A 25,600-nucleotide genomic window follows, 5' to 3' on the forward strand; every position below is an offset into this window, starting at 1 on the left:
TACCACTGTATAACAGTTCTTTTTGTGTGGGTATGGTGTTGTACTGACATGAGGAGGTAATCTCATGGACGGGTAAATCACCTCGCCGAAAGGATCTCGACGAAAGCTGTACATGCAATTGCATCAAGATTGCCCTTTTGCAGCATGTGTTGGTAACACAAAGGGGAGAAAATAAAAGAATTTAGACTTTGCATTTCCCTCTGACTTTTAAGCAGTCAAAGTATTTCATCTATATCATGGTGCAGCAGAATGATATTGTGATTGGATAGCAGGCTGAGGCTAAGAGAGAATGGCTTGCCTACGGCGACCTAATTAGTTCACGAGATTCAGAGCGGGAATCCTTGATTCGCAGTGCCATCTCTTAGCAGCTAAGTTACTCTAGTGCAAATGAACCACGGGCATTGACAGACACAGCACACTCTGGGCACAAAGGACTCTGTACAAAATTTGAAGAATAAACAATGGAAGACCCATAATGCATTGGTTCCTCTTTGGAAGCGAGACCAAGTCTTTTAGAACTCCAATATCCAGGGAGGGTCACAAATCTGGAGACTTTTGGGGGGAACAAGCATTCTTACAGTGGAGCTCACCGGTGGCGGCGTCAGCTCAGGCGGCGGCTGGCGACGTGCGGCTGTCCGGCGAGCGGCGTGCGCTGCGCTCTTGAGGTCCGGCTTGGCTGCGCGGCTTAGGGTCGTTGTTTAGGAGGGCGATCATCCCACCTTCGTCGCCACTGTTATGTAGTGGGTGGTCGCCCGAACAAACGATAGACTACGTGGTGGTGCATCGCACGCTTTATTCAGTACACAACAAGAAGGGCCCACAAACGGCCGGCAGGCCAACTATATACAAACCTGGGGACACCCCCCTGGTCACCATTGGTGGGTTTGAATCTCCCGCCATGGTTCCCATTGGTTCCCCAGTGTAGGGCTAGGATCCTAGTCCCCATTGTTGTCCAGGACTGAAGCTCAGGTGTGTGTGCTGACCTCAGGTGGCGGTCAGTGGACACAACAGTGCCACTCATGTTAGTTTTAGCAATGGGCTTAGATCCACCTGAATGCTCCTGTGGATGGCAAGACATCTGGTTGCAGTGTGGGGGCAGTGAGAAAGTTGTGCTTTGTGTTTCTGTCTGCAGAAACATCCAAGCATGGCTCCATCCCCACCCCCACCCCACTCCCGGAATCCTATATTTACTGATTTTTCAACTACGTTTACTGACACACACACTGTTCCAGTCAGAAAGAGATCTAGAGTGATGTCTGGGTGAGCGTCTGCCCTCTCCCCCCTCCCCCATTATTTCTGCAGATGCTGTTGGATCCAAGCCATGGTCTTTTATATGCCTTTGTAACTTTGAGATTTTTGACATGTTCTCTCTGTGGGGTGACCTTAAACTCCTGGCAGGGCTGGGTCATCAGAAACATGTCTCACCAGTGCTCTCATGCTTACACGGGCCCTCTACAGTCCTGTATGTACTTCTAGAATTTTCCCGTAAATTGCTGAACAGCCAGCGGGCCCGGGTTCTTAGGAGACCATGTTCCTCTGCCAGGATCCCCTTGGATCTACTGATATCCCCCACAGATGAAGAAACACAAGCCTAAAATTGTTGAGGTTCATGTGCTCCCTTCTCCTTTCCCGTCTCTCATGTCAAGCTGTGTTGGAAGACTTCCTGGTTCAGGAACCAAAGTGGGCTATTTTATTTCTCTGTGTTACTTATACTCTGCCTTTCTCACTGCAACTCAAGGTGGGGATTGCATAGTGTAACTCTTCTGAATTCTGGTGCTTGCAACAAATAAAAGCTTGCGTTCCCCCCACAGGCTGGATTCTAAACCACAGTTAAAGCTTGGCTTAGAATCCTAGTTTGTAGACAAGAGACGAATATCAGTTTATTAAAGAATATCAGTTGGTACATGTCAACCAACCTTGGTTTAGGGAACCCTTCACATGAACCAGGAAGTCTCCATTATGTGCATAAAGGAAGAAAGGGCAAAGAGAAAGTGTGTGAACCTCCAAGGCCAAGGATTTCAGGCTTGTCAGTGTCATGAACTAACTGTGGTCCATCTGTGGCATCTGAATACATCTGTGTTCCTCTGTATATCATAGTAGATCGGAATAGTGGTTGTAATGCAATGCAAAGAATATAGAATGGTAAAATGAAATGTATTTCTCTGGTCTAATGACAGAGGAGATAGAGCACTGCACCTCAAAGAGTAGGATGCTGTTAGTTACCTCCATGCGCGAGAGAAGACAGAAGGTAACAACAGGATCTCGGTTAATTACTCTAAGCACCCCACAATTAAGAAGGATACAATTACACATTAGTCTCCAATTTAGACATATTTCTTTGCCTCACTGTGTCTCCCACCCCCCGAATTGAATCCAAACAAATTATGACCGTACAAATTAAGCTTGTTATTCCTGTTTTGTTCTCACATCTGTTAAAACATCTTCATTATGTTGTATGCTAATTTGCTGTTCACCCTCTACCTACATGTATGGACTGATAACTTCCATTTCAATGTGTCACACAAAAGCTCACCACTTGAATAAACCGTTGCTGGTCTTAAAGGTGCCACTGGACTCAAACTTTGTTCTAGAAGTAAATCCAGTAAGAGTATCTCTTATGCATCTTGGGCTTCAAAGCCCATTACAGATTTAACATTAATGGCTCATGGAGTAGAGAGGTGGGGATGGAAGAAGAGTTGAGAAACAAAAGCAGTTGCTTTGTGATCCAGATAAGAGGTTAAGTAATACCAGCTTTAATATATCTACTTGTTGCATCTCGGGCTGCAAGAACCAGAAACCAAACTGGGGCTGTGTTGAAAGGAGCAGGCCTGATTCTCTGTGGTGGTGGAAAGAGCCGTCAAGTCACAGATGACTTATGGCGACCCTGTGGGGTTTTCAAGGCAAGAAATGGTCAGAGGTGGTTAGCTACTGCCTGCCTCTGTGTACCCTGGTATTCCTTGGTGGTCTCCCATCCAAATACTAGCCAGGGCCAACCCTGCTTAGCTTCCGAGATCTGACGAGTTGAGGCTAGCCTGAGCTGTCTGTTCCCACTGAATTCTTAGAGGCAAGAGACAAGCTGCAGTCTTGGACATGTTTTCCCTTCCTCGAAAGCTAGTCAAATCTGACTCTAGGGGGTGGTGCTCGTCTCCAAGCCTTCCCACCGAAGTGGTACCTATTTATCTACTTGCAGTTTCTTGCTTTCGAACTGCTAGGCTGACAGGAGCTGGGGCCAGAGACGGGAGCTCACTCTGTCACGCGGCACTAGGGTCTCGAACTGCCGAGCTACAGATCTTCCAGTCTGCAACTCAGTGTCTTAACCCCTGAGCCACCGAGGCCCATGTTTTAGAAGGGGCTAAAATTGCTCTGTGAATCATCATGGTGACCTTGAGTGTGCCTATCTGCCCTAAGATCAATTTATTTCTACTAAATCTAATTGAATAGGAATAAAATATTTTTATTGGGGGAATTATGATGAGGTTAAATTAAAATCTGTCCTTCATTTATGCAGAATTCACAGCTATGCACTGTACGGGGCTAAAATCTTTCCCTGCTCACTCGCTCTGCCTATCATAATGACAGGCAGTTTGTCAGCTAGCATACTATAGAGCACTGATCAACAGGATTGCAACCTATTGGCTCATTGCAATATTTTGTTCATCCCCGTTTTTTTAAGTAGCATTGTCAAGTTTTGAACACTTTGCCAGAATCTGGCATGTTGGGAGAATGTATTGTCATCTGATGCCTTAGGGAAATGTATAAAACAGGAGATTTCTGGAAATCAGCCCTGGATTCTGTGGCATGCTTGGTCTTCAGTCCACTGTTAGTGGCAGCTTTAGTAGAACAAAACAGTTGTGCTGCCTGCAAGATGAGCACTCATCGCAAGCACTCATGCCTATTTTTGCTGCTTACCTCCTCCTACAGTGATAAATGTGAGGTCCTTCCAGCATAGGGTTGGCTCGGGCACTTCCTGAGCTGAGCCCTTCGTTTTCCATTCGTAGTGCGGCTGTCTTCTGCTGTCTTGGAAAACACTTTGTGTTTTCTCACTGCTCATTGGTTCCATTTTTCTTCTTCTGGGGGAAAGGAGATCAGGGTACCCATGGCTATCCACTGCCTGGACAAATTGCTTTGATTTGAGTCCATAACTCGGATAATTGAAAATTGTACGGATGGTAGAGGCTTTCTAGCTTCTCCGAATGCAAGCCTGTTTGTGTGGAGGTGCCACAGCTCATGGGCAGGGTCCTTCTTTGCAGGTATGAAATGCCAGGTTCAGTCACGACCATCTTTGTCACAAGAATGTCAAATAGCAGCATTGGGAGAAAGATCCACCTGAGATGCTGGGGAACCACTGCCAGTCAGAGTAGATGGCACTGGGCTAGAAAAGCTACCAGTAGCTTCTTGCTCTAGGGATATAAAACATTAAACAGTAAGGATTTGTTTACCATTTATGTGCTGCTGTGAATGTTTACATGTTTTAACAAGGCTAGCGAAGAGTTACCTGTCCATTCCAGGATCATCTGTGCCTGCAACACGTGTGTTTTCCTGACAAGGGAGCACTTAAACATGTTAATTCCGAGTGATGCATGGAGAGATTTTATGGCGGTAATTAATTTATAACTGGAGCTTTTAATCTGTTTTTACCCTGCTTCTAAACGGCCTGTGAGCTGTAATAAAAACTGACACCTTAATGTTTTTGTAGCAAAAATCAGCAGCGGATCTGGTAACAAATGGCTAGACAGTGAGCTTGTTAATGCTTAAATGATACAATTTTGAATATTCTAAAGGGTTGCTTTTTTAAAAAAGGAAGATTACATCGCTACCCTGTTCCATCCTGGCAAGTCTTTGCAGGGTACTGGGTCGTTCTTTGTGGGGCTGTTTGCAGCAATCTGCAGGGAACCAAGATCATTGGCAATGGGGTCATATGCATAGTTTTGGTGGCTGTTTCTCCTTTGAAGGACTTTGTCATTGTAGACCAGGGGTTAGCCAAACTTGCTTAACGTAAGAGCCACACAGAATAAACGTCAGATGTTTGAGAGCTGCAAGACATGAACATTACACTTTTCCTGGGAAATATGCGAATTTGCTTTTTATTAACATTAAGTGAGACTGCCAGAAATAATAACAAAAGCGGTAAAAGCAGATATTGATAATGATACTTATTTGTCCAATGATAATTTGTTTGCTAATGTAATGATATTTAGCTTCCCCAGCCGCCCTGCCGGGAGCCGCACAATATGTGTGAAAGAGCCGCATGTGGCTCCTGAGCCACAGTTTGGCCAGCCCTGTTGTAGACTAACCTCTTTTGTTTCCTGTAGATTGCTGCAGCAACTGGCCACACTGTGATACTGGTGGACCAAACAGATGAAATATTAAATAAATCCAAGAAAGGAATTCAGGAGAGTCTGAAAAAGCTGGCAAAGAAGAAGTTTGCAGACAAACCCGAGGTGACATCTTAGTATTTATATGGTCGTTAAATGTGACAAACCTATTCTGTGTTCCTTTTGATCTCCACTGTTTAGACAGACAAGTACAGCAGTGTCAAATTAATAAATATTCTTAGCAGATCCCTTTTGAGAAGCTGCCACGAATTACAGAATGACACACAGTCTCTCCATGCCTGTCAAAGGCAGCCTGCAAGCCTAAGCAGACTTCCGTGTGTAACTCACCTTTCTGGAGTTATTTATTTATTGACTTACTTCATACCCCACCTTTCTCCCCCGTGGAGGACCCAAAGTGGCCTACCTTGTTCTCCTCTCCTCCATTTTATCCTCGCAACAGCCCTGTGAGGGTAGGTTCGGCTGAAAGCCAGTGGCTTGCCCAAGATCACTCGGTGAGCTTCCGTGGCAGCGTGGGAATTCACACCTGGATCTCACAGGTCCTAATCTGGCACTCTAACCACTGCATCACACTGGCTCTCTCTGTCAAAGGCAGCCTGCAACCATAAGCAGACTTCCATTTGTAATTCACCTTTCTGGGCATTCTTCACGTGTTCGAAAGGGGAGCAGTAAGCAGGGAAACCACCCTGCAAGCAATGCTCCCCCAAGAGCCAGTTTGGTGTAGTGGTTAAGGGTTACCAGACTCTAATCTGGGAGAACCGGGTATATGATTCCCCACTCCTCCACTTCCACCTGCTGGATGACCTTGGGCAAGTCATAGTTCTGGCACAGCTGTTCTTGAAAAAGAGTGGTTTCTGTCAGAGCTCTCTCAGCCCCACCTACCTCACAGGGTGTCTGTTGTGGGGAGGGGAAGGGAAAGGAGTTTGTAAGCTGCTCTGAGACTCCTTTGGGTGGTGAAAGGCGGGGTATAAATCCAATCTCTTCTCTTCTTCTCTTCTCTAAGCTGTGGAGTCTTGTGAGCAAAAATTCTACTTTGTGAGCTACTAGCATTAAAGTTGTGAGCGAGCAATTTGGCTACTGCATAAATTAGTTTCCTCTGGAGCCCTCCTTCCTGAGCTGAGACAAAAATGTGTGAGGCGGAGGTTAAAAAACTGTGAGCTCACACTAACTCAGCTTAGAGGGAACACTGCCCACAAGCACTCTGCACACAGTGATTCTTGCTGAATTGGCTCCACATATGCAGTGAGGGTAATGGAGGAGTATATTGGTCTACAACTGGAAGGACCAAGGTTTAAATTTCCATTGGCCATTCAGCTTGCTGGGTGATTTCTGGCTCATGCTTTCTCTCAATCTAAAATTCCTTGCAAGGTTGTTCTAAGGATGAGATGGAAGGAGGAGTACCTATGTACTGAGAGGCCCCAAAAATAGTGTCTAGGCTTTGTTGCTAGCTTTTGTTTTCTACTAGTCAGCTTTAATGCCCAATCCCGCTACAGTATTGATTGTAACAATGAGGTAACTCCTAGAATGACCAGACCTTATACTAACTTTGTTAATCATTAACAAAAATTATTTAATTTTTAGTTAGTGTAAACAGGAATTCAGACTTAGACACAGTTGCACATTTCTAGTTAGGAGTAGTATCCCTTGCCCTCCTGGTCCAAATGGAAGAATTTCAGTCTATATAAAAACAGGGGAAATTAACTATTTGAAGGGCCAGCACAATGCTTAGTTTAAATGCCTGTCCAAATTAATTTTACTACAAAAGTGTGGAATAATGATACATTTTCCAAGAACGGGAGGACTGTAGCACACTAAAGGCTACTGCAGTTTGGGTGGCAAGAAGTCACAGAACACAGCCCACTTTTTCACATACAATTTTTGCACTGTAGGGGAAGGTCAATCATTCAGTGGTTAGAGCGCATGCCTTGCATCCAAAAGAATTTTAAGTTCAGGTGCTGGCAGGTAAGAGCATCACGGGAAGCAGGACTGGGGATGATGCATGGTTAAGATGGCAAAATTCACAGGCAGCAGAGTGGGCAATGGAAGGCTATATGGACTGTTGGACTAGGTATAAGGTGAACTTATATGGTCATGGTAATAAGCCCTATTAAACCCAGTGGGACTTATTTCTGAATAAATGGGCATAGGGTCAAATGGCTCATCACTGGAAACTCCCTAAAAATTTAGTAGGAAAAAAAATTAGTAGAAAATCAGTGCAAAATATAATTTTGGGGGAAAAAGCTTAGAAGAAAGATCTCTGCCCTGGCCTACTAGATAGCACAATAGATGGGACATAATGTGGTGCTTTTCGTAGTGGTGTGGGATGGGAACTACTGGGATTGTTGGCAGTTGTTGGGACTCAAAGAAATAAATCAGTGTGGCTCTGTCTGGAACTGGTTAAGGGCACCCACCATCTGTAGCATTGTATATGCTGAACATACAGAAATCATTTATCCAAACCACAGATGCCTTGCAGAATACCCACTGTTTCAGTATCCTTGCAAAATACCCACATTGGTTTTGTGCCTGCAGTACACCCAGATTTTAATCATTCCATTCACATGGAAGATCAAGCCAGTTCAATAAGGATATAGCCATTCAGAGAGAGACTACCTCCTGCGGCTGTACCCCCACCTCCCATACCTGTTTTAGATTCCCTTCCCCTTCTTCCCTTCCTGCCTCCTGATGCTGCATGCCCTGAACTGCTCAGTGCTACCATTCTCCCTCCAGCTTCCTGCAGGGCTGAGGTAATAACTCACCCCTGATTCTGTAAAATGAGAGTTCCTCTTGTTTCTGTTTTCGTGTCTTCTGCTGGGTTGTTCCTGGGTTGGGCTAAGCAGGGGGCAGCCTCCCTTTCTTCAGACCCTCATGCATGCATGCATTCATGGACGGGAAGTGCAGCCATCTGCTCCTACGGTCAGGGCCCTGCCCTGTTCAGAGGCCACAGGCGAGCCTCATTTTGCAGTCAATCCTAATTCTATGATTTCAGTCACCAAGATGAGAACCCTCCTTGCCCCTTGTATGAGGCCAGATGACTTTGTAGAATACTGCATGTATGCCCCCTGTAGCTTCTTGTAGAAAGAATGTGATAAAAATGTTAAATTTTGGAGCAGTTATATGCACAGTGCTGTATACCAAAACACCAGTTGGATGGGGAGGCGATGAGGCTGCATCCCACTGCTCTGTCTGTTTCACAGGTGTGCACGTGGAGAATCTTGCATGCCACAAGATCTCTGAACTGGGGCCTTTTTTTGCTGGAGGTGGGGGTGAACAATACTGTTGGTGTCTTCCATGCTTAGTGGTTGCTTTTTAAAAAGAAATCATTAGTAAAATTAATAAAACTGTTCTTTGTTCGAGCCAGTTATAGTTGGAATAGGAATATTCCTGTGAAACTAAATGAATTGGTCTTTTTTTTTTTAATCTTCACTTGTTCAGGAAGGCACTCAGTACATTGAGAAGGTCTTAAAGAACCTGACGACAAGCACAGATCCAGTCTCTGTCGTACACAGCACCGACCTTGTTGTGGAGGCCATTGTGGAAAACGTAGCCGTGAAAAATGAGCTTTTCAAGACGCTGGATAAGTTTGCACCTGAGTACGTTCTTAAAATCACTTGAAATGAATGCAAAATCCAACTGCCGTTGCCTGTTAGCTTGCTTTGCAGTATGCGCCTATGTATTTGAGGGGAGGGGCAGTAAGAAGACAGACTAATTCCTAGCCAGTTTGGTGTAGTGCTTAGGCGTGCAAACTGTAATCTGGGAGAACCAGGTTTGATTCTCCACTCCTCCACATGCAGCTGCTGTTTTTACCTTGGGTCAGTCACAGTTCTCTCAGAGCTGTTCCTGAAAGAGCAGTTCTCAAAAGAGCTCTCTCAGCTCCACCCACCTCACAGGGTGTCTGTTGTGGGGAGGGGAAGGGAAAGGGATTGTAAGCCACTCTGAGACTCCTTCGGGTAGTAAAGGATGGGGCATAAATCCAATCTTCCTCCTCCTCTTCTCCTATCCCGAGAAGTCTTATGGCACTTTAAAGAATAAGTAACACATTTTTATTCCAGCATGGGTTTTACAGATTAGAGCTCACTTTGTCATGGGTTCTAGTGTGTGGAAGTTTATTCAGGAATAAAACTACATTGCAAGACTCCTAGATTCCCCCCCCCCCAAAAAAAAACACAACGGTCATGCTTTCATTCTAATCATTATGTGATTAAATTAGCATTTGAAGATCACCTTGTCCTCTGTTCTCTAGGGAAGTCTGAAACTGAGTGAAGGCATTAACTTCTGAGAGAGTGAAAGTAAAGCAATGCTCTGGTATCTTGCTTGTGAGCAAAGATTAAAAGATTCCAGAGAACCGCCACTGATGAATTATTTAAGTGAAGTCCCACCTATGTTGTACTGAAAAGGTTCAATATTCATTGCTACCTTAGGATCTGAAGTCTCATGCTCTTAAATGAGCAGCGTTGGGACACACTCCCTCCCCCACTGGACGAATAGAATAATTAGCAAAATGGCTGCAGCACAGGGAAAAGGGCATATTTGAGACTGTCTGTGCCTATACTTGTATCTGTACTGGACTGAATGCTTGTGTGTCTCCTGGCTACTATGAAGACACCGGCTTGGGGCCTGTGACATTGTTCTCCTCACGCTCCCTCCAACCATTGTGGAAGCTTTTCTCTGCTACTTCTGGCACTCCTGTGCAGTGTTCCGTCTAAACTGAGTTAGTGTGAGCTAGCTCACAGTTTTTTAGCCTCTGGCTCACACATTTTTGTCTCAGCTCAGGAAGGAGGGCTCCAGAGCAAACTCATTTATGCAGTAGCCAAATCCCTCGCTCTCAACTTTAATGCCAGTAGCTCACAAAGTAGAATTTTTACTCACAGGGCTCCATAGCTTAGAGGGAACATTGGGGCTCCCTGAAAAACATTTGTCTTGCACCTGCAAAAGTGTTAGTGGCAGCGGAAGCGAGCACCACGGTGGAAGAAAGCCTCCGCAGCCACTGGAGAGAGGAGCGAGGGGGACACTGTCATAGGATCCAAGCCATAATCTTCTTCCTCCATGGTAGAAAGTGGGCACTGGGCACCAATCGCTTTAGCTTTCACTATGAATCACGGTTTCTGCGGTCTAGCCTTCCCCGATCTCATAAGATAGGCCCACTCTTGCGGGTGCTCAAAGCCCATCTGAATGTAGGGCCTAGACTTGTCACAGTTCCCAGGAAGCGGCTTAGGGACTGAGACCCTGGGAAGTCTATTTATTATTTATTTAATTCATTTATACCCTGCCTTTCCGAATAGAGACCCAAACTGGCTTACATTATTCTCTTCTCCTCTATTTTGTCCTCACAACCACCCTGCAAGGTAGGTTAGGCTGAGAGAGAGAGTGATTGGCCCAAGATCACCCAGTGACTGAGGGGTAGTTGAACCCAGGTCTGCAAAGTCCTAATCAGCCTCCTTAACCATCACATCAGCCTAACTTCCACTTTCCTTACATGTGCCCTGTACATTGATATTTCTTCATTTTGTTTCAAGGACTGAACTAATTTTGGTTCTTTTGCCCCCAAGAGCCAAAATACAAAAGCCCCATTTTTTTTTGTAAAGGGAATGCTCTCCCATTCTAGCTCAGTGAATGGAGCACATGCTTTGGATGAAGGCTCAGTCCTTGGCAGCTCGGATAAAACGATCTTGGGCTGCAGGTATTGGAGAAAGACCAGTCTCTGCATCAGAACCACCGCCAGAACTCAGTGAATGGAGTCCTTGGCAGCTCGGATAAAAGGATCTTGGGCTGCAGGTGTTGGAGAAAGACCAGTCTCTGCATCAGAACCACCGGCAGTCAAAACAGTCAATGCTCATCTTAGGTGGTAGAAACAATCTATTGGAGGTTAACAAGATTGTAAAACTGCAGTTGACTTTCTAGTTTTTATTTGACATAAAAACATGAGATGAGCTTGCTGTAAAACACAGAGGTCCTCCCTTCCATGTCCTGAAGCAAAAGGAGATCTGCTCTTAACTGTGACAATATTATGGCAATAAGGAAAGCAGGCTTTCATTGCTGCCTTTGTGCAGCCTGTTGGCCCTTTTGAAAAGTCTTGAGTCTCTGCTTTATCAATTAATGAAGAGGTTAACCTGAAGTTCTAGTTCAGGTAAATGTTTCAGCTCTCTGTTTATGTGTCTCTGGAGTATGTTCAGGCTTCCTTTTTCACCCAGACTCTCTTCTTTCGGTGTCTCTGAGTCACAGCACTCCTAGGAGCTGTTGAGTGGCAGTAGATTGATGCCTACTGTCTCAGTGCAATCCGATTCAGTTTCTAGGGTTATTAGTTCAGTCGACTTATTTTTTCCTGCCTAAGAGGTGTCCTAGTAGTAATATTTTTCATCTGCTGCTTGTTTGGTAACCCAGTGAGTGATGCTGAAAATGTGTTTGGGGAGGGGGGGGTTCATTAAGGGTGTATGTGAGAGTGATCATTGGATTTTTAAGAAGCCCAAATCTGTCCTTTTAAAAGTAGCTTTTATCTAAAATTTGGCTTCAAACTGTTGAGAAAAATCCAGGGCTGTTTGGCTGGCATGATCATCACAGAAGTCTCACTAGCATCTCTTAACACCCTTTAGTTAACATACAGATTATTTTTATACGTGTGGTGCAACCTTTCATGCACACATCCAGAGAGTGAGCTTCCTGTATATGAAGATGCCCTCAGTTGAAGGTTTTTGTTTTTAACAAAGTATCCTCACTGTGACCACAAACTCCACCCTGTAGTAAAATGTGGAGGTTTGTCCAAATTTAGATTCCGTATTTGTACATGTCAGGTTCCCAGTTAAACACTCTCCACACACGCTATAAAATGTTATAGCTTTTATTGAGAAATGATAACTGTAGATTCAAGAGCTTTTTGTCAGAACTGAAACTAATTGCTGGACACACTCTAGATATAGGAAAAGGCAATAAAGTTTCATCCGCCCAGCTCCCCTCACATCATACTCTAACCCCCTTGCGTAACCATGGCAACCTGAACAGATATGTGTTGCCCTCTAACGTAGGCAAAGCATAGACATCTTCAAGGTCTTCCATCATGAGAAGAACGCATGAGGCTCTCTTCGGGAAAGATTACCCCGGCTACTCCCTAACTTTCACACCACAGTCACTCCCCCCGTAGGAATGCAAGATGACAAGCGAAGGTAAAATACAACTTAGAAAGAGACACAATGGCTAAGCAAGAGATAAACAGGCCAGAAAGACCAAGTGAGACCTGAGCTTGACAGGAATGCATTCTATAAGGGCTTCAATTAGTGGGGTTTTAAATAGCTTCCAAGCATTTTTGATGAGGCGAGCAGCACGAACATGCTTGGATGCCACCCACTCCTGGTACTCGGGCCCAAAGTCCTTCCACTTGATTAGGTAGAACAATTGGCCCCACTTGATTTTACTATCCAGGATTGTCTCTACGACTTGGTGGGGATTGCTGTCGATCAGGAGGGGGGGAGGAGCTGGAGTCCAAGGTGAGGGTCCTGGGTCTTTTTTCACTAGGCTGCAGTGAAAAACAGGATGCACATGACACAAATTTTTAGGTAAGTCAACTTCAACAGTCACCTTATTGATCACATGAGTCACCTTATAGGGTCCAGTTTCCTCCCAGGCTGAATCCCTTTCAAGTGTTTGGTAGAAATATACCAGAGTCCCCAGACTGTAACTCCCATTCAGGGCCATGGGACTTGTCAGCATGTTTTTTATAATCTTTTGCCTTGTTCAAAGTCTTTTGGAGCACCTCCCACCCTTTCATCACATTGGCCTACCAGTATTGGGCATCCCCTTGCTGAGAGTCGGGGGAGTCCAGGGTGGGTAAGGGCCCTCCGGCTCGGTAGGACTCAATGAGGACCTCCTCCAGCCAGCCCTGGAGATTGGCCACCATCGCCTTGAACTCATCAGAGTACTTTTGCACCGACCGGGTGCCTTGGCGCAGCCCTCGCAGCCAGATCCGGGCTTTCTCAAGTTCAAGCGGGTCCTCGAACTGGTGCCTCAAGGCTTGCATAAAGGCATCAACATCTCTCAGCTCTGGGGCGGCTACGTTGTAGAGCCCCACAAACCAGTCAGCCGCTCAGTCGTCTCAAAGCTGCGAGCGAGTGTAATCCACGCGTTGTTCATCCGACAAAAAGGTATGGCCCCACTCATTCAACATGGTACACACCTGGATCCCCTGAGAGTCGGGGGAGTCCAGGGTGGGTAAGGGCCCTCCGGCTCGGTAGGACTCAATGAGGACCTCCTCCAGCCAGCCCTGGAGATTGGCCACCATCGCCTTGAACTCATCAGAGTACTTTTGCACCGACCGGGTGCCTTGGCGCAGCCCTCGCAGCCAGATCCGGGCTTTCTCAAGTTCAAGCGGGTCCTCGAACTGGTGCCTCAAGGCTTGCATAAAGGCATCAACATCTCTCAGCTCTGGGGCGGCTACGTTGTAGAGCCCCACAAACCAGTCAGCCGCTCAGTCGTCTCAAAGCTGCGAGCGAGTGTAATCCACGCGTTGTTCATCCGACAAAAAGGTATGGCCCCACTCATTCAACATGGTACACACCTGGATCCCAAAGAATCATGCCTTCTCTGGGGAGCTGTCGAATGTTGCTTCTAGTGCATCATGAGGTTGCCAACGGTCGGGCGTCTCCCCACATCTGGGTATTCTTGCCCCCTCGAGTACCTTGGCAGTCTCTTGCTCCACCAGCTCATGTATCACTTGGGGCAGTTACTCATTTAACTGTTGCAGGATCTCTTTCAATCGCCTCTCCTCCTTCCGTAAGTTGGTGGGGCTGAAAGAGACTCACCTTCTCGGAGGGGCCACGACCCGCCTTGGGGTTTCAGGCAGCTCAGGCACTAATGCAGGGGCTCCTCCTCGGGTCCCCTTTCTTCTGCCTCCTCACCAGACCCCGACCCGCCTGGCTTGTCCCAGCGATCAGGGGTTTGTGGAAGGGTTGACTGAGCCTCTCCCTCCATGTCATCTCCACCAGCATTAAGCCCCGACCTGGCCGGATCATCCCAGATCGGGGCTGTCCTGTCTCTTGGGGAATTGGGAGAGGGCGTGCGTTTTCGGGCAGGTGCCCGTAGACTTGCCACTCTTTGTCTTCTCGGGGTCACACACTGGTTGCTCGAGTTCAGACCCGGTGCCAGCCCCAATATCTCTGTCACCTCCAGTTCTAGTAATTGGGTCAGGCCCATAAATATAGTGGGGCATCTCAGGTCCCAGCCCCCTGACTTACTGCCAAGCCTCCCCGACTTCCCATCCAGCCCAGGCGCTCCTTTGAGGGGGTGCATAAGTGTGTGCGGGGTGCCTCCCGACTTATTTAAAGGCCCCCTGAATTAAAAAATCCTGGCTATGGGCCTGAATTGGGTTAGATCCAAACTTGCACAAGCAGAAGAAGTTTGAGGAAGTGAACCTTCCCTGCTTCCCTGACGTCCCCTTAAGCTTCTACTGAGAGACTGGATACCTTCTGAAACAAAATGCAACAAAGTAAGGCGGGGGGGGGATTTCAGGAAGAAGGGCAGTCGGGTGGAGTTACTTTCCCTCATAATGCTGTGTTTTGAGAGGACAAAAAGGGGGATTTTTTTTTCTTACAGAGAGTCCTACATGGATTACAAGGGTCTCTCTGTTGGTTTAATCATTTTAAATCGTAAAGTAGCCTTTCCTGCCTCAAGATGTATCTAACACCCATTGTATATTGTCTCCCCACAGACACACGATATTTGCTAGTAACACTTCATCCTTGCCCATTACAGAGATGGCCAACGCTACTACTAGGCAGGACCGTTTTGGGGGCCTACACTTCTTCAATCCCGTGCCTTTGATGAAGCTTGTTGAGGTAAGGGGTCTTCTCAAATATTCTATGGAAAAAAATATCAGTTGAGAAATATACATCGCTATTGTTGTGGTGTTCAAGCTTTTGGGGGAGGTGGCTTTTAGTTGCTAGTCTGGTCCAGCAGCCTGTACATGGGGCCCCAGGAACACGAAAACGGCTTTATTAAGAGCGTGGTTGAATGAAGATGGACAGTGCTTAAGTAGGATGGGAGCCACGGCCCTTCTCACTTCTCCTCATTTATTTATTTTATTTACTTCATTTATATCTGGCCTTTCTCCACAATGAAGAGCCAAAATGGCTTCCATTGTTCTCTTCTCCTCCGTGTTAACCTTGTAACAAACCTATGTGGGCAGGTTAGGCTGAGAGTGTGTGACTGGCCCAAGTCCACCCAGCAAGCTTCCATGGCTGAGCGGGCATTCAAAACTAGATCTCCCACTTCCTAGGTGGACTCTTTACCTACTACACTGTGCCAGTTCTCATACATCCCACTTGTGGTCCTAAAAGTCTGTTGTGGAGGCAAGAGGTTAAAAGCACACTGTAGACAGCTAGAAAACTGAACCACAGCGCAGGTAGAGGCTGTACTTCTTGCACATGTCCTCCCGCCACTGACTCTTGTCATAGTCCAGGCGACATAGCCACCCAGAGCCAAATAATCTCAGATGCACTTTCTGCTTCATCTCATCTTAAAAGCTGAAATACCTACTTAATTGTAATGCAATACGTATTCAGCTAAAACCAGAGTATGTGTGATTAGAATTTGCAACAGAACAACAAGAATCACAGTCCAAATAGCTACAAGCACAAAAAAGATGGTGAAGAATAAATGCTAATAAAGTTATACAACTGTATTCATGTGTATTGTAATTCTTATGTGGCAATATAATACTGACATACAACCAAATGAATGATATCAGCATACAAAATACATCATTCCAAACTATAAAGACGGTCCAGAAAAGATCCAGCAATTCACATGGAGAACGCAACACATCCAATAGGTCTAGAATCCTCACGAAGATTCCAGATAAGTCCTTTCCTTTGTTTCAGATATCTTCTTCAGAGATGGACTACTGTTTCCTCAGGAATGGATATTATTATATTAATTCATTTAAGTTCTCCAATATCCGCTTTAAAACACCATCAGTGTTCAAGATAACTAAGGAAAGACTTCAAAGTGGGCTACCAACCACACTTTCAAAAAGAATCCAATCTAAATCGTTTCAAAGATGGTATGACCTATTGGATGTCTTGCATTTTCAACGTGAATTGCTGGATCTTATTGGGACTTTTTCTCTGTGTGTGCTTGTAATTAGAATTGGAAAGGCATCCCATGCAATAATATTGATGCAACTGAAAGGTGCAAACTATACCAGCTGCTGGCAGCATGTGGACAGGATGCACCCCGCAGAAGGCTTGCCTTAGCAGTGGGGGGGTGGGTCTCCCTGCTGCTCCCTTAGATAAAGAGTGGAGGCATCAGCGAGTTAGCTTTCTTAGCTAGCTTTACACTGGCAAGGCTAGAAAATGGCTGATGCTGGATGGGAGGAGAAAAGTTAGGATGGCCAAAGGAGAAAAGGGGCAGGTGGAATCATTCCCCCCCCACTGCCCAGAGCGCGTCTCCAGGCCCCACCGGGAGGTTGGCACCTGTGCCAACTGAAAGGTGCAAACTATACCAGCTGCTGGCAGCATGTGGACAGGATGCACCCCGCAGAAGGCTTGCCTTAGCAGTGGGGGGGTGGGTCTCCCTGCTGCTCCCTTAGATAAAGAGTGGAGGCATCAGCGAGTTAGCTTTCTTAGCTAGCTTTACACTGGCAAGGCTAGAAAATGGCTGATGCTGGATGGGAGGAGAAAAGTTAGGATGGCCAAAGGAGAAAAGGGGCAGGTGGAATCACATGTAGGACTGCTGTTCAGCCGTGCAAGCCTTGCTCATTGTTTCTAGATCTCTTGCAGACTAGAGATGTAGAAGAATTGAGGTGTAGGTTGCAGGACCCTTTGAATTGCTATGGTAATTTGGGGAGGGGGTAATTTTTGCCTCCCTCTCTGAAGTGTTAATTGAATCAGGGGGAAAAAATATTATGGGCTCTCACTGATGTTATGGGAGCATTACTAATGCTGCCCGCTATCATTGTGTCCCAGCTTTCTATGAGATTACCACTGGAAATTAATGCTCTGTGTATCATAGCTGAGAGCCAGTTTGGCGTAGTGGTTAGAAGCACCAACTCTAATCTGGGAGAATCCCCATTTCTCCACATGCAGCTGCTGGTGTGACCTTGGGTCAGTCATAAGTTCATACAGACCTGTTCTCTCGAGGGCAGTTCTCGAGAGAGCTCTCTCAGCCCCACCTACCTCACAGGGTGTCTGTTGTGGGGAGGGGAAGGGATTGTAAGCCACTCTGAGATTCCTTCAGGTAGTGAAGGGCAGAGTATAGATCCAATCTCCTCCTCCTCCTCCTCCTTCTCCCGTAGATTTCCCCTCATCAAGTCATAGCTGACTTATGGCAACCCCGTAGGGTTTTCAAGGCAAGAGACATTCAGAGGTGGTTTGCCATTGCCTGCCTTCCGTATCATGACCCTGGTAATCCTTGGAGGCCTCCCATCCAAATTCTAGCCAGGGCTGACCCTGCCTAGCTTCTGAGATCTGACGAGATCGGGCTAGCCTGGGCTATCCAGGACAGTGCGATGTTGTTCATACCCTTGGTTTGAAAGGAAAATAAGGATTCCTTAGGTTGAATCCATCCAGCTTTCCTGACCAACCTCTCCAGATTCCTCACCTTACTACACCCCCCACTCATGTGACTTTTGTCCATGCAGGTCCCCTGATCCCCAGCGTAGCCTTTTTGGTGGTCAAATGGAACCTCCTCCTCACTATGTCCCCAGTGGTTGGATTCAACCCCCAGTGGTTGGATTCAAAGCTGGTTGGATTCAACCCCCAGTCTGAGGAACGAATGACGTATGAGTGACTGTTTTAATTGGGGTATCGCAAAGTGGTTAGTTTTTGGAAGACTGCTTCCTATTGACACAAGTGGACAACCCACTCATTGAGACCAAACTGTGACTTTTTTGCTAGGTTGTCAAGGCACCAATGACCAGCCAGAAGACTTTCGAATCTCTCGTGGATTTTACGAGAGCACTGGGGAAAACCCCTGTGTCTTGCAAGGTAAGTAAATCTTAAGTTGAGCTGTGAGCAGCTAAAGAGATTCATTTAAAAATGTTTTAGTGTACATTACGGATTTTCTTCTCTGACCTATAAGAGGGTATCATTTTGTTTGTTTTTATTTTTATTTATTTATTTATTTTATTTCTATCCCGCCCTCCCAAACGCTCAGGGCAGTTCACAGGCGGCAAAGCCAGAATATAAAATATAATAAGACATACAGTAAAATACACGTTTAAAACCACCATTCAAAGGCAACAGCTTGCTAGGTAGTGAATGAAATGAAATCTCTTTGCAAGTAGCAGCACATTCTTTTCCCATTCTGGGAGCACACAGGTATATGTTTGTTTGTTTTATTTAGAACATTTTTATGCCACCTTTCCACCCGACCAGGGCCCCCAAGGCACTGCACATGAAACATTGAACAATTAAAATCAGCATTTAAAATTATAAAATAATTAAATAAAAACGCACACACAGACATCACTCGAACCAGGGAGGACGGCCAGTAACAGTTATGGGGGGGTACGTCAAACAAGACAAAAAAGGTCTTCACCCACTGACAGAAGACACCTCTCTTTGCAAGTAGCAGCACATTCTTTTCCCATTCTGGGAGCACACAGGTATATGTTTGTTTGTTTTATTTAGAACATTTTTATGCCACCTTTCCACCCGACCAGGGCCCCCAAGGCACTGCACATGAAACATTGAACAATTAAAATCAGCATTTAAAATTATAAAATAATTAAATAAAAACGCACACACAGACATCACTCGAACCAGGGAGGACGGCCAGTAACAGTTATGGGGGGGTACGTCAAACAAGACAAAAAAGGTCTTCACCCACTGACAGAAGACACCGATAGAGGGAGACAGATGAATCCCCTGGGAGATGGCGTTCCGGAGTGCTGGTGCCACAATCAAGAAGGCCCTTTCTTGGGTTGCTACCCATCTAGCTTCAGGTGATGGGAGCAACTGAAGCAGGGCCTCCAAGGGTGACTGGAGCATGTGCAGGAAGGTTCATAGGGAAGAAGATGGTCCTTAAGGTATGTTGCTCCCAAGTTGTACAAGGCTTTAAAGATCGATACCAGCACCTTGAATTGAGCCTGGAAGTAAATTGGAAGCAAGGACAGATTGAGCAAGACTGGAGTGGTATGGTCCCTATGACCCACTTCAGTCAACACTCTGGCCACAGCAATGTGTGTTCTAGCCAGTCTTCAAGAGCAGTCCCACATAGAGCGCACATTGCAGTAATCTAACAGATGCTACCTGAGCATGCATCACAGTGGCAAGATCTTTTCTGCCCAGGAAGGGCCGCAGCTTGCTCACCAGCCAAAGCTGGTGAAAGGTCTCCCTGACCTAGGTCCAGCAGCACCCCCAAGCTATGAACCTTCTCTTTTAGGGTGAATGCAACCCTATCCCCAACATGGAATAATCCATTTCCTGTTTCAGACCTTCGCCTACCAGTAGCGCCTTTGTTTTGTCAGGATTAAGCTTTAGCTTGTTAACCCTCATCTATTCCAAAACTACCTCCAGGCAGTTCACAGTTTCCACAGATAAGGCAGCATATCAAATGGTTCTGGTTTCTGCTCCAGCAGGTGTTTTGAGGCTCCTTGCAGCTGTGGCTTGTGCATCCATTTCTTGGTGCACTCTGAAATGTGCAGATGATCACTGTGGCCACCTTCAAAGCACAGAGTGGCACCCCCCAAAAAACAAACAAACACAAACCCTGGATTTTACGACAAGGCTAAAACTGACTTAATTGGTAGGTCAAAACTCTCTCTGAATTTTATGACAAGGCTAAAACTGACTTAATTGGGAGGTCAAAACTCTCTGTGAGGGAAATTTTTGAGTTCTAAAGCAGTAGCAGCGGGTAGCCACAAGGGGGCTTCCCAACAACAATGTTGGAATCTTGGGTGGAAGTGAAGAGTTGTGAGATGTAGGTAGAAGTGTTTTCCTAGTTGCTTATGGCAACAGAGGGCCACTGTTTTGGAAAGAACAAGGCGTGTGGAACCATGCAGCAAACTGAGGGTGAGAAAACTGGAAGGAATGGCAGCAGCACAGATTTCAGTAGGTGGACTGGAACAGTTTTAAAATTTATTTATTAATTTAGAACTTTTGCCCAACCCCTCTTCAGAGCCTTGCTCAGTGTAAAGTTTTCAGATGTCAAGAGAGATGCAGATGAACTGCATGATGCGGTGTTTGCTGGGGAGATGTATCCTAGGGCAGAGATGGCCCCTTAAGAAGGAATGACTGGGATGAAACACTGCAAATGACCCCCTTTGCTCTTGTCCTTCATTCTTCTGTTTGATCAGAGTTGATTGATGACTTCCAGTTTATCACAATCCACGGGTGGGATCCTGCACATCTGATGCAGAAGGCAGCAGGAGAAAGAAAGCGCTTCCCATAGCAGAACAGAGTCCGTGGACTCTAAACTCCACCATGTCCCCTTCTGTCCACATGTGGCTTGCACTCCCACCTCCAGACAGACTGTGAACCAAGATGAGCAAACCAGTTTGCAGTCATGCCTTGAAAGGGAGAGGAAGGCAAAAGCTGTAACTTGCCAGGCTTTGTGCTAAGTGGGAAGTCACTCATTTTCTGCAAGGAAACGGGGTACATTGCCAGCACAAGGTGATGACATGTAGCTCCAGACTGTGGTTTCGATACTGCATCTGTTACCCCATCCCAGAATGCTTCAAGTAGTAGGAAACATTGGCGTGGAAGGGGGTCACTAAATGGAAATTGTGGCTGCTGAAACTCTTCTAATAGCCTAGATTTACATTTTTGCCCTGTTTGAGAACATCATGCAAGCCAAAAAGACACTGGAGGGAGGAAGAATTCTTAGAAAGGAACTGTGGAACTCTGCATTGCGCGGAAAGCCATGATCTTTGACCAGAAGCGCGTCACTCCTCTTGGTGCATCCCTCACTGGGTTTCTCTCTTCCTTGCCCCTGTCCTGGGAATCATATTAGCACTTCTTGATATTCTGATACATCATTGGATTGGGACATGGATCTATTTCTCAGCCTTGTCTCTCTGTTCACAGGACACTCCTGGTTTTGTTGTCAATAGACTCCTTGTGCCTTACCTGATGGAAGCTGTTCGGCTTTTTGAGAGAGGTAAATATGAGATACCGGATAGCTCAGGCTAGCCCGATCTCGTCAGATCTTGGAAGCTAAGCAGGAACGGCCGTGGTTAGTACTTGGATGGGAGACCGTCATAAGTCAGCTGTGTCCTGATGGCCAAAGGTGGGGGGGGGCATTTTGTAGGGTCTTAACAGTGTATTCTGTAGCTTAGTATTTATGTAGGGGGCAGGGAGGAACGGAAGGCATCATGGTATAGCCTAATCTCATCAGATCTGGGGAGGTAAGCAGGGTCGGTACTTGGAAGGGAGACCACCAAGGAAGACTGCACAGAGGAAGGCACGGGCAAACCACCTCAGCTTCTGACTGGCCTTGAAAGCCCCTTGCTGGAGTCACCAGAAGTTGACTGCAACAGGATGGCACTTCATACACACGAGGGTCAGAGGTGGTATTAAACTGCAGTCTGTGGCCATTGTGGACTGGTTCTAGATGACAACATTCAGTAAAATATAAAAGAAAGGAATATTGTTATTCCTCTTTGTGGGTTGAATTGACCTGTCCGGAGGTGATGCTTATGTGCGTGAAAAAAAGACTGGGAGATGCATCTTAGTTAGGGAAAAGCTTTTGCCTGGACCATGCAGCCCAAATCTGCTCTGACCTACTGGTCCCTCATCTGTTGCTGTTCCTTCTCAAGAGCCTTCCCTGTTAGATTTGCAGCGTTGCTCTTTTCTGGCTCCCTGCATTCGGCTGCTTCAACACCAAAGGCTACATTAAAAATAGGACATGAACTGTGCTCCCTTTTCCTGTGCTCTGCTCAGGTGCCATGATCCCACATAGCCACGGTCCAGGAATGTGTTCCTCTGGTTCACTGAAAACATGAAGTGCTGAATGTTTCTTGCCCCAGCTGTTTTGTGGTGGTGTTCAGGAAAGTAGGGAAGTCTTCTCTTCCAGACTTTCAGAGCAAGGTACTCTTTGGGGGGCAGGGGGAGTAGAGTCTCGTCTGCTTTAGAGACAACAAACTCGCTGCGTGAAAAGCAAAAGAGAAACTTACTTCAGGAAACTGTTTAGGCTTAAGCATTTTTCACGGCTACGTGTTATTATGTGTTATTATGGATGTTATTTCAAATGTTTTTAGGGAAAGCAGCTTTCCCTTATAGATGAAAGACTTCCATTATCAGGGACTCTGTAAATCTCTTTTAAATATTTAAAAAAAACTCCCTTTGTAGTTTAAAAAGGGATGTCAGTTTCTGGAAAACAAATTAATCATACTGCTTCTTACCCATCAACAAATAAGGCTAATTACTTCTCAAAGACAGAATAAGAGCAAATTAGAGTGATTTTTTTTAAGCAAATGAGTGGCAATGTAGAAGTTCCTTTTTGTTCTGTCTCAAGCATCACCGTATAAAAGGCCTCAGCTAAACGTTGCCTCCCAGAGCACAGAAAATCTGTAACAATTTTAAATTTACAAGGCAGGAAAACTGGAGGTGACTTTTCTGATGAAATGAATTTTTAATTGGATCTCTGTCTTTTTGGGGAAGGAAGCGTTCTGGTTTCAGCTTTTGTTGTGGCTCTTTAACAACACAAAAGTAAGGGCTTTCAAATATTTGGGGAGAAAACTGTATTAAAATTTAAAAGGTAGGTTGAGTGTAACATAATCGGAGTTTGATTTTTATTTGCTTGTTTATTATCATTGTGCCAAGTAAGGGGAAAGTTTGTGGTTAGATAGGCAAGTTAACTGCAGATGGAAGGGTGGTTTTTTGTTTTTTGTTTTGCTTTTTGAATGACCAAAGCAGGGAGATGCTCTTGTTCAGGGTGTTTCCAACTTCTCGTACGTCAAAGTATTGTTTTCTGTATTGATTCATCTGCCAAGGGAAACCTGAGTATCTGCTGTAGGATCCTGCCCTTGCCAAAGATTTGGGCACTATTAGAGGCACACAGGGCCGGCTTGCCCGCTAGGTGAACTAGGCCTTCGCCTAGAGTGCGAGCCGGCCATTAGGGTGCAGGAGGAGAGGCAGGGACGGCCGCCGGTGCACCTGGCCAACGAGGGAGGCAGTGGTGCCACACAGGCTGCAGGAGGAGGACGTGCGGTGGTGGCGTGGGCAGGGCGTGGCGCTGTAGCTGGCCGGCGGAGGAGCAAGCAAGGGGGTGGAGTTGGTGGGGCCGCCTCTACCTGGGTCACACCGGAGACTCAGGTGGGCTTCCTGGCCGAGTGGCTGGGCCAGATCGAGGGGTGGCTGCAGCGAGGAGCACCCACCGGCTTCGCTGGGATGGTCTCCAGGCCCCGCCGGGAGGTTGGCATCTGCGCTTGCCTAGAGCGCAGGACAACCTCGGGCTGGCCCTGGAGGCACTCACTGAGTTCATATGAGTCACTGTGATTCTGTGAACTTAGGCAGGTCATGAGAGTGAGGGCAGGAAGGGTTGCATCAGTGCTTCGTTCTTGTGGCCCTTTCTTACACGCCCAGGGAAATGCTGATCATCACTTTGGGGTCAGGAAGCAATTGGGGTCACTGGGGGTGTGTGTGGTGGGGAAGGTATTTGTGAATTTCCTGCATTGTGCAGGGGGTTGGACTAGACGACCCTGGAGGTCCCTTCCAACTCTTAGGATTCTGTGATTGACCTAGCCTCTTTGAATTGTGCTAGGTGACACACCATCATCACTTGGGTTGATAGTGATGCCATGTATTTTTCAGGGGGAGATCAGTTGTGAGGGACGAGGTGTCTTTCAGGGGGAACTTGTTTGCCCTTCCTGATCACCACGTTGAATTCAGTAGACCTTTCCATGCTGAGTTCCTGTGTTCTCGGTTAGGGATTTTTGAACTATAATACTGCCATGGACATAACAAGCATGAAATCAGTACAGTGTGGCAGTATCTTCTGGTGGTTTGGAGGTTACATCTTTACCTTGTTTTTCAGCCAAAAATTGGCTTCCAGCAATTTAAAAATTGATGCAAATATAAATTAAAATCTGATTAAAAAGTTGTATTGCAAGGAACTGAGTCTAGGCATGATAGATGTGCCTTCACCTGGCTTCAGTGATAGCAGCTTGAATAAGGGGGGCTCTTGGACAAATTTCAGTGAGTGGACTTTAGCAGCTGTTTGAACATTTAGCCCCAGATGGCTTAGTTGCTTTGTGCTCAGTAGCGTGTGAACCCTGAGCCTGCTTCGGCGGGGAGGGCGAGATATAAATTGAACAAATAAATAAATAAACTCTCAGGTGAACCACCTTTTGCAGTTGAATAGGAATGACTGCTGCCATACTTTCTGTAATCTCCTGATGTAGCTTCCAGGGTTGTGGCCCCATCACTGGTGGCTGGATAGGTACAAGCTGACTACAAGTACCTGTTGACCTACTGGAGCCAGATCTGCTTTGGTTGACTATCTAGCCCCTGTTCAGAAGTACTGGGAAGATTGCATTCCTAGAACAGGTCTGCAGATAAGCAGTTATCCACAGCAAGACATCAGTGGCTGCTATTGTCTTAGACGTTTAGCGCTGTATTGACTCTGCTGTGCAAAGCCCTCTGTAATGATCTGCCATGTTAATTATTGAAAGGGAGAGAATACATGCACAACTATGTTAATCTGGCTGTCGATCTTTGCTCTAGGAGATGCGTCAAAGGAAGATATTGATGTTGCCATGAAGCTGGGAGCAGGCTACCCCATGGGCCCATTTGAACTTTTGGACTATGTTGGCTTGGATACCAGTAAATATATTATAGATGGTATGGCATTTTTCTGTCCTCTTTTCTTTTGTTAAGCCAACTTGCTACCCCTAATGTTGTGCTGATCCTGAGGCTTTCCCCAAGTTCTTGCAAAGGGTTGTTTTGGTTTTGTGTGGTTTGCAGGTAAGCAATGACATTACAAACAAAGGTTTCCTGCAGGATGGAAAGGTCAGGAGGGAATCCAGATGCGCAAGTGGGAAGGGGGAGCATGAGTCCTCCTAACAGAAGGAACCATAGTTCAAGCTTCTATCTGAACTGAATCTTTTACTTTTTAAGGAATTGGCTGTCTTAGGACCCAGTACAGGTTGCAAGGAATTGAAATGTTTACGAGAAGGGGGTGTGCGCTGCTGCCGTTGAGAACGGTCACCTAAAACCTGCGCTCCTCTTACCCCCACATCCTCAGATAAGCCTTTTTAAAATCATTTAAAGTAAAATAACATGGGGGGAAACAACGGTAATCCCATTGGGTTACCAAAAACAATAACAAAGACTGTTCAA

General features: G+C 46.1%; 1 protein-coding gene across 1 annotated transcript in view; it reads left to right on the plus strand.

Moving 5' to 3' along the window:
• HADH (hydroxyacyl-CoA dehydrogenase) overlaps nucleotides 1–25,600 on the plus strand; it is a 39,000-nt gene that overhangs the window by 6,448 nt on the left and 6,952 nt on the right. Inside the window, exons 2-7 of the mRNA XM_015426338.1 lie at nucleotides 5,313–5,441; nucleotides 8,769–8,926; nucleotides 15,028–15,154; nucleotides 18,215–18,304; nucleotides 21,347–21,419; nucleotides 24,986–25,102. Coding sequence (XP_015281824.1) covers nucleotides 5,313–5,441; nucleotides 8,769–8,926; nucleotides 15,028–15,154; nucleotides 18,215–18,304; nucleotides 21,347–21,419; nucleotides 24,986–25,102 — 694 coding nt within the window. The remainder of the gene's footprint in view (nucleotides 1–5,312; nucleotides 5,442–8,768; nucleotides 8,927–15,027; nucleotides 15,155–18,214; nucleotides 18,305–21,346; nucleotides 21,420–24,985; nucleotides 25,103–25,600) is intronic.

Source organism: Gekko japonicus, unplaced genomic scaffold (assembly GCF_001447785.1).
Source record: "Gekko japonicus isolate JY-2015 unplaced genomic scaffold, Gekko_japonicus_V1.1 scaffold173, whole genome shotgun sequence".
NCBI classification, from domain to species: domain Eukaryota; kingdom Metazoa; phylum Chordata; class Lepidosauria; order Squamata; family Gekkonidae; genus Gekko; species Gekko japonicus.